Raw genomic sequence first — 9,528 nt, 5'->3', positions numbered from 1 at the left:
CCGCACCGTTTTCCTGCAATTTGAGACCACATGCAATGTGGGAGACAAATAAAGTAAGAGAGGTTTCATATAGCTGCAGCATGATAATGATTGCCCATGAATTGTAAAGCACAGAACATAAAGTTTGACATTTAAAATAAATATATTTCGATCAGTTAATTTTTATTAGCATATTATGTCCTTGTATATAGGTTATCATCATTGAGCCATTCTTTGATTGCTATCAACCAATGGTGTTATTGGCTGGTGCAGTGCCAAAGTATATTCCTCTGAAACCAGTAAGTATCACTTTGTGTTGGTCTTGTATAGTGCATCATACACTGTGGCTTATCTAGGGGGTGTGGGGTGAGGTGCATTCCCCCAAAAATATATTAGGGCATAATTTCACCAGTCACCCCCAAAAATCTCAAGTAGTTAAAATTCTCATCTAATCACCATATTTTGCGAGCTTGCTCCCCTTACCTAATCATTGGGCCCCAACTCCACCTTCGCATCCCCATCACCCTTTAATCTCAGGACTCTAAATAACCCACTGATCATACAGAAACCAGCGGTGGCGGCAGAAATTTGACGACAAGGGGTCCGAGCCAAGGGGTCAACAAGGCTTCAGTCGACGGCCCAGAATAAAAACTGGGGGGTCCAGGCCTGTCCGACAGGGGGACAAATGCCCACCCTGCCCCCTCCCCCCGCTGTCGCACAGTTCCTTTTCCCAGGTCCAGTCCTCATTCCGTTACCTACGGTAGTTCAAAGTCTTTGAGAGGTTATATTGTAGTCTACAGGTGGGCAAAGTGGGGCCCGCAGACCACATGCTGCCCGACATCAATTTTGTTTTGGCCCACAATGGAAAAGTGTTGAGGGCTTAAACACCAGAATAACACAGTAATTTCTGTAATGTTTGTAGTGAAACCTATGAAATATATTATTTAATTCAAGTCTTGTACTCATTTCAGTGTTGTTCATGGTTAACACAGTGATAGGGTAGAGTCACAATCTAGATTTTAAAATGTATATAAAGTGCATTGTGTCAATTTATTTGTATGTTCCATTTCATTTCATTTCATTTATTTGTCTCAAAATATTAAAATTGACAATAAAAGAAACAGCAAAGAACAAGCACAAACATATATGAGACAGAACACCCCAAAAGTGAACTTAATCACTGTTTGAGTAGGGCTCTTCACAAAAGAATGTTGGTGTGCATTTACGATATTTGGTAGAGAAATGTATGGAATGCCTGATTGTGTTTTTATATTTTTTGCTTCCTACTTAGAAAGAAAATGCTACAAGCACAAAAGACTGGGTTCTGGACCCTAAAGAACTAGATGCTATGTTCAACGACAAGACTAAAATGATTATTGTAAATAACCCCAACAATCCACTAGGCAAGGTAATGATCAAATATAGCCATCTTGAATACATGTGTGTATATATGGCGTATGTATGTAGGTGTATATGAAGGTTTGTGTGTGGGTGAGTTGGTAGGGTTAAGAGTCTTGTGGGAGGTACTGTATTCTTGTCGCTTATGATAACATTAATAATCATTTAGTTGTAGTTTTATTTTGATTACCATCATTTACTGACCACGGACCCCCTGATTATTGTCATTGTTATTATCAACGAGTGTACTTCCTGTTGAATGTGACAGTAAAAATTGAATTTAATTACGTATGAAATTAATCAGATTAAAAAAAAAAATTTATATTTTATCCTTCTTTTACAGGTTTTTACAAAGGATGAGTTAACAATGATTGCTGAATTGTGTAAGAAACATGATGTGATCTGTCTCAGTGATGAAGTCTATGAATGGATGATATACACTGGAAACAAACATGAAAGAATCGGTAAATATCATACCTATAATTGAGTTTTTGTTGATTCAAATAAGAGAAATAGATCCAAATATATATATTTCCTATTTTTTAGCCACTTACCCAGGAATGTGGGAGCGAACAATTACCGTAGGAAGTGCAGGAAAGACATTTAGTGCTACAGGTTGGAAGGTAAGAAAATAGCTTCAGTATTTTAGCCACTTCACTATGCTGTTGAGAAATTTATATTTTATTCCTGTATTGCTTTGCTGGTGAACTTGTCTTTCTAATTCTCAATGAACGTAAACAAAAATTAAGCCTTTATAGAGGGCTAAGAATAATATAATATTTATTATTGATTTATACAGCTTGGATGGAGTATTGGTCCGGAGAACTTAATCAATGGATTACGTGTGGTACACCAGCACTCCATATATTGCTGTCCAACACCACTACAGGTAATAAAGGGAATGTATACAGGATAATAGTAGGGTTTGGGGCATTGGAATGACCTCCAAATCCAAAGGGGTCTGGACAACCTTTATGAGCCAAACTATGAAATTTATACTATTCTTTTCTTTAGGGAGTTAAAGTTAGTATTTTATACACTTTTATCTGTCTAGAGACCGATCAGTGTACGGTGATTATTCTTCCTCTGCAAACACTATAGCTGGTGGCTTCCGGTGGGGGATACTTAAGCAGCATCAAATGCATCAAATGTAAATACTGGAAGAATTGTATTTTCAGTATGTATTCTAAATCGTAATTTACTCTAAATACGTTGCACCACGGTACATGGACATGATAAGCATGCTGGTGCCCACAGGAGGTCCCCAGCAGTTCCCAATAAAGAGCGCCCTTTCCTAATTGTATTTGTCACAATACAATTTCAAAGAGCATTATCTTGAAATGAAAAGTCAACATTTACTGTTACAGTTTTTAGAGTCTTCAAATGAAAAATTTCTTTTCTTGGAACACAATAATACTGTATCCTGTATCTTGTATACAAACTAATTTAATATAAAATTGACTTTTCATAATGAAGGAGGCAGTAGCTATTGGTTTAGAAACAGAGTTTGCTAGACTCAATCAACCAGATTGCTATTTATCATCGCTAGCTGAAGAGCTAGAAGAAAAACGCAACAAAGTATGCAGAGTTTTGAAGGATATAGGATTGGAGCCAATTGTACCGGATGGAGGCTATTTTGTCATTGCTGACATATCCAAGATCGGTAAGGATTATTTTATGATAGTTTTGGAATGGCAGTCCTTATATAGCAAAAAATGTAATCAAAAGACACTTTATCAAATGTCAGTAATTATGATAATGGTATTGTTTATTACAAACATCTTTGCCATTGGCGGCCTTTGACATTCATTGATACTACTGGATTGCTTACTCTCTTGAAATATGATTTAAAATAAAATATATAATATTAATATATGTGGCAAAGACCAGCCAAACCAGTCACTCATCTCACATCCTGCTTTGGAGATAATGGCCAAAACATGCTAGAATATCAAAATTTTTGAAATCTATTTTATTACACTAAACTAACCTTTATATATGTATAATGTCATGCTATGTTGTTTTTTCCCTCATTTTTAATGTTAAAACAACAATTTTTAAAAATTTGGTGATGGTTTCTACCTAAGAAATGTCTGAAATCGAAAACTTTGAAGGCTGATTTCTCAAATATTGTTCTTTAAACAGCTGTATGTTTAAGTGCTTGTAACTTCATAACGAAATGTCGGATTTAAATGATTCTTTTACCATTTTGTAGCTCTCATTTTGCTGGTTAACTCTGTATTAATAACTAAAAATCGATTTTTGTGATGAGTGACTGGTTTGGCTGGTCTTTGTCACATATAAACTATTCTCTTTCATTTTGCAATTTAATAGTTTCAGTAAAAAAAAAAAATGTTTATCTTTATAGAAGGTGATTTTGAAGATGGAACATCATCTCCAAAGGATTATAAATTTGTTCGTTGGCTCACTAGGACTGTGGTATGTACTTTTCTACATTAAACATATGAAAAACATATAAAAAAATATATTGAATCAAAAGGCAGTATAAGAAGGGTTTTAAGTGCAGCAACTTGTATTTTTTTCCTGGAGCGGATTGCTATAGAACGGTCTTAATTGGTAGCTTAACTCCTCTAATAAAGCTTGCTTTATCACTTAGAACTAAAGTCACTCCGCTAAGACCATTGCTATAAAAAAATCTTTGCTTAAACCGCTTTGAGTATTGAAACACAAAGAAGCACTTCCTGGTAACATAAAATTGAGGGTGCTTTTAACACATACGTCACGCTTGCGCGACACATGCACATGTATCAAAATGAACGTAAATAAACACAGACCACTTTTGACAGATGCTGAGACGCTTGTGGAATATTCTTTGTTGGATTCTCAGTCTAGGCCTGTCTAGTACCTGTAACGCCATGATGAAAATGATTTAAGACCATTTTAAGCATCCTCCAAGTAGGCTTTAAAATTTAAGACGGCTAATTGGTTAGACCTCGGTATAGCAATGGATGGTCTATAATCGTGGACCAGTAGTGACGTCATGATTATAGCTGGCTAAGCGTTAAGACCGTCTAAAGACCGCTTATAGCAATCCGCCCCTGATGTCAAATAATGCTATTTCAAATGAATGAGTTACTTTATTAACATTTATTTCTCAGTCAAAGTTTACCCAGAAGTTCAGATTGAAAGTTCATGTCAAACTTTCCAATGTTGAAACTTATCAAATCTAGATGTTTTTGTAACTATCTAATCTCTATATATATGATTTTTTTCCAGCATGAAAATGTGTGATAGCATATGTGATAATTTTCTGTTGTTTCATTATTTTCTGTATTGTGAATCCTTTTACTGTTTATTGTTTTTGTAGGGCGTGGCAACAATCCCTCCAAGTGCATTTTTCAGTGATGACCATAAATATATTGGTGAAAAATATATTAGAATATGTTTCATTAAGGTATGTATAGCTTTCACTCATTTAATCCAATCTTGGAACTCTCTTCCTGACAGCCTGAGGAGTTTATATAATGATAAAAAAAAATGTACAAAAAATTAATAACAGCACATCTTAAAGATTTTAGCGATATGAGATGAATTTAATTTTTATTTTTTTTAAGTTATTTTTAAAGTATTGTAAATCTTAACCATGGTTTTACTCTTCTCATTTTACATATTTTATATTGTTTTATATCAAGAGGTTCCTAATTTTGTGTTCGGCCCTTGGCCCATGGTTTTCTCTTGGACAATTTGTTGAATATAAAAATAAATAAATATACAATTGGCTAAATACCATTTCATTACTAGGTACTTCAATAATAAATTTAAATACAAGGTGATTTAAATTCATAAATAGTATTAGTTGGGAGTTCGTTCATTCTTTCGTGTGATATGAATTGATATCTAGTTGCTGTTACTAATTTGACTGGAAAAGTCGTAGCAGGGTCACCAACAAGCAGGTTAACAGCATGACCCTCCCATTTATACTCCTGGGTAAAGAGAGGCAAACGTAATTAAAGTGTCTTGCCCAAGGACACAAGCAGTGCGACGAGCGCCGGCCTCAAACTCTCAATCTCACAATCAGAAGTCCGACACCTTATACGCTGCGCCACATACTCCTCCCTGGGAGCTACCATAAGTGAAAAAGTTAACTAAATCTGAAGTGCAGAAGCAACAGAAGCTCAACCAACTCAGCCCTCATCCACGCAGTGGACAACATAAAGATGGGGTGATTTATCCTTTGTGAGTTACCTGTGTGGATGCAAATCTGTACTGCATCAAACGTCTACCTGTCTGTGCCCTTACTTCCATTATTTTTGAATATTAACAATTTAAATACTGTTTTTTACAATTATTATTTGCTTCATTCATTTTGGTCGAGGCCCAAATTTATCAGCTATGCTGGCTAGCTCTGTCAACAGGCTCAATAAATAAATTATAAATAATGTATGAAATGCATATAATGTTTACTTCATTATGTTATTCCTTGCAGGAGGATAGTACACTGGATAAAGGATTAAAGCTTTTGCAGACTTTGAAGTAGAAGAGACGAATATTGTTGAAATTTTTGCAATGATTATGGAACTTCAGTATAGTAGGCCTATATGAAATTAAATTATTCATCCATGATACAAACACACATGAAACAGAAATTTCAAGAATATGGAAAGTCATATTTATTAGGTGTGTTAGGTTTTTAAAAACTACTGTATATATTTTACCATCACAAATGGGAAAGGGTTTTATTGATAATTTAGATATTTGGATTTTATTTGTTTAAACTAATATTTTACTTTTTGTTTAGCCATTTTGATGATGCACTTGCCTTTCTAATTGAAAAACCTTTGATAGTTAAGTAAATGCGAAAGACCTATTTAAATAACTGTAGATTGTTATTATCTTGTGGTAAATTTTCACTATAGATTTAACTATGCTACTTGATTTATAGGATTTTTTCAATTTTGTCTGAAGTTAACTACTGTAAATGCCATTTAAAACCTATTGGAGTTGCATTCCATCCAACAACATTTAATAATGGTAAATAAAACCCAATCCTGTACTATTCTAAACTCCATAATCATAATTAGTAACCCATACTTTACTGGCTTTGATCTATTTACTGACTTATTTCATTGATGAGTTATAGCTAAGTACCAAAATTAATAAATCAATGGTTGGGTGGGGGAGGTGATTGTTGTAGAGAACCAGGATGTGTCAAATTTAAAAAAGATGTGGAGGTTAGGAATTGTAAAAATTATTTATTTATTAAGAGTGTGACAGTGGCACACAACAGCAACAGAAAATATAGAGCCTATTATATTTTTTTTATGGTGATTCATGGCACAAAATTATTTTCCATTAGCACAAAAAATATTCAATTATAATTAGTGACTTATCGCATGACATAATGTGTTCGCTGCTTTAGTGTTTCACGTCATGCTTAATGATGTGGTAAAATTTTGAACTTTTAGGGGATTTGACAGATGATCATGGGTTTAGTATCACCTACAGTTGCTTTTAAACATATTTAATTTTTATGTTGTTTCTTGATTCCAAACTTCTGTAAAATCTGATTGCAATATAGTGCGAGAGATTGGATATAATCTGAATGCACAAATATATAAGTATAAACAAAAGCATGAGGCTCTGTTTGTTTTCCTTTTAAAATGGTGTCATAATGTTGAGATAGATTTAGTAATTTTTTTTGTGATTTTAAATGTTCTTTGTATTGTTAAATCAACATCAATAATGCTTACAACAAGTGGTGGCTCTAAAATATACATTTGGAAACCAAACATTTTCATTGACAATTAACTATTAGAAAAAGTTGATCAAATAAACTGTACAAGCATCAAATTTTACAATGTTACCTAAGTTTGCTAAGGTTGATAATAGTAGGGCACTCCAGCTCAAAAACTTATCAACCCAGAAGGCGGGAGCTGGAGAGCTACAGTAAAAGCTGTCTGAAAAACCAGCATGGTCTTGTGGTGTGGTTAAACCCTGGTGAGGGTCTGGGAGGATATTGGTGCCAGCCTGGCGACTAAAGAGATCAACCCCCCCCCCCCCACACTTGTTTCGCCACTGCTCACATTAATATACAAACACAGGTAGGCTGCACTCTTACTATGCACTTCATATATTTATTTCCAATCATAATTGAAATTGAAATTAATTTTATAACAAATACAATTACTGTTAGGCCTTTAATTGCCTAAAATTATTTGATTACATCAAAACCTTCTCAGGCGATTGTAATATTATAACTTACAGTGTATGGTATGCTGATGCATTAAGTACATTGTGCTGCAGATTTAAATCAAACAATTTATGTTATTACTTTAATTGTTTCCTATTTCTAACAAATACATTTAAAAGCCCGTAGTTTCCTAAAATTACTTGATTACATCAAAAGTTTCTTAGACGATTATAACACTTACGGTGTATATATCGTGCACACTTATGCATTAAGTGCATTGTGCTGCAGATTATAAAACAAATAATATGTAACATGGTGTCGTATGTTACTTGTTTAGAGCTGAAGGTGATCCAGAAGGTTTGTTATGTCTTTTTTTACATGCCTGGAATTACTGGAAGAACTTCCGGAGCTTCCGCCACTAGAACTGCTACTGTCACTACCTCCCTCAGAGGATGAACCACTGCCTTTACTGTCTGCATCAGAGGAGCCATGATCATCTCTGTGCCTACCTCTACGGCCACTGTTGCGACTTCCCACAGAGAAGGAATCGCTACTCTCGCTACTTCCATCTAAAAATGATCCGCTGCCTTTACTGCTTGTGTCAGAAGAGCCATTGTCTTCACTAGAGCTACCTCTTCTGGAAAAGGAACCACTGCTCCCATTCTCTTCCTCAAAAGTTGAACCACTATTGTAATTATTTGTATCAAAGGATCCACTTTCGTCACTGTCTCTATCAGAGGAAGAAGCACTGAAGCTCTCACTACTTCCTTCAGAGGATGAACCAGAAGAGCCACGGCTTTCACTACCTCTATGTCTGAATGAACCAGATCTGCCACTGTTGCTGCCTCCATTGGAGGATGAACCTGAGAAAGAACTACTGCTCTCGCTACCTCCTTTGGATGATGATCCACTGCTGTTACTCTCTGAGGAGCCACTTTCGCCACTGCTTCTACCAGAGATAGAGCTACCACTGCCACTGCTGCTTGATTCAGAGTTACTGCTTCCATGAAGTAGTTCGTTTACTAGTAGTCGTGTAACTTCCTTCTTTCCATTCTCTCCAGAAATGCCGTCATGAATCTTAAAGAACGAACGATGTGATGAGGGACGAAAAGGGTTTCTTTCGATTTTGATGGGATCCGTGGGGATATCATTGTGATAGTTCAATGAAATTACAGGATGACGGATTACGTGGCTGCCTCGAAGTGTACCTTTGGCGTTACTCTTTTTTCCACGGCGGCCACCCCAAAATCCCTATGCAAATAAAAAAAAATCAAGCGCATTAATGTTGTACGAAATTGAACTTAATAGGCCTATACAGTTTGCCAACCAAACATATATAAAACATAATTAAAAAATATAAAATTTTAATAAATAACAAATCAAAGAAAATAGTTTTGATGATTTAAATTCATTGTACCACAAAACTCATTAATATGTTGCCAAAAGAATATAGGAAATAATAGATTAGTAGGCCTATTTTGAAAGTAATTTGGGGAGCACAATAATTGTACTCGTATTCTTATATTTGAAAGCTAATTTCTTAAATAAAAGACAATAAATTAAAGACTATATTATATAAATGCCATATATTATTATTAATAATGTTGTGCAGTATATCTTCATTTTCTCCTCAAAACATACATAAAAATCTTAACAATAGTAAAATAAAATAATTATTAATACATTACAGAATAAGTGTGAAGGAGGTCAAAATACGTTTACAATCAAACTCTTAGCCATGGCCACCAGTTAAAATTATATAAAAAGTAAAACAAACTATATATATTAAAAGTATATCACTAAAATATTATAAATAATAAATAAATAATAACTAAAATAATTAAATTGAATTAAGGCATTCTGGTTTACAGTAAATAGATAAAATTACAAATTCAGCTTTTGTACAGCAATTATGACTGACTAGGAGAAGGCTTACCTGCCATACTCTGACAGGCCTACCAGATATTTTTTTAGGATTATATTTGAAAGAGTGGCGTTTA

General features: G+C 34.5%; 2 protein-coding genes across 3 annotated transcripts in view; one reads left to right on the top strand and one right to left on the bottom strand.

The window, feature by feature from the left end:
* LOC117118655 (kynurenine--oxoglutarate transaminase 3-like) overlaps positions 1-6,969 on the top strand; it is a gene marked incomplete in the record, with an annotated part of 9,257 nt that extends 2,288 nt beyond the window's left edge. The window contains 9 exon segments of the mRNA XM_033263319.1: positions 192-278; positions 1,271-1,387; positions 1,721-1,841; positions 1,924-2,000; positions 2,177-2,266; positions 2,854-3,040; positions 3,746-3,816; positions 4,706-4,792; positions 5,825-6,969. Of these exon segments, the coding sequence (XP_033119210.1) occupies positions 192-278; positions 1,271-1,387; positions 1,721-1,841; positions 1,924-2,000; positions 2,177-2,266; positions 2,854-3,040; positions 3,746-3,816; positions 4,706-4,792; positions 5,825-5,875 (888 nt within the window).
* Positions 6,970-7,458: 489 nt separating this feature from the next.
* LOC117118644 (protein rtoA-like) overlaps positions 7,459-9,528 on the bottom strand; it is a 3,171-nt gene continuing 1,101 nt past the window's right edge. For both annotated transcript variants that reach the window (XM_033263302.1, XM_033263303.1), the window contains exon 2: positions 7,459-8,779. In XM_033263302.1, coding sequence (XP_033119193.1) covers positions 7,862-8,779 — 918 coding nt within the window. In that variant the 3' untranslated portion in view covers positions 7,459-7,861. The remainder of the gene's footprint in view (positions 8,780-9,528) is intronic.

The sequence above is a fragment of the Anneissia japonica genome, unplaced genomic scaffold (assembly GCF_011630105.1).
Source record: "Anneissia japonica isolate Jap-2015-1 unplaced genomic scaffold, ASM1163010v1 scaffold376_len1572418_cov194, whole genome shotgun sequence".
Classification (NCBI taxonomy): domain Eukaryota; kingdom Metazoa; phylum Echinodermata; class Crinoidea; order Comatulida; family Comatulidae; genus Anneissia; species Anneissia japonica.
This window is presented reverse-complemented; position numbering and strand designations above follow the sequence as displayed.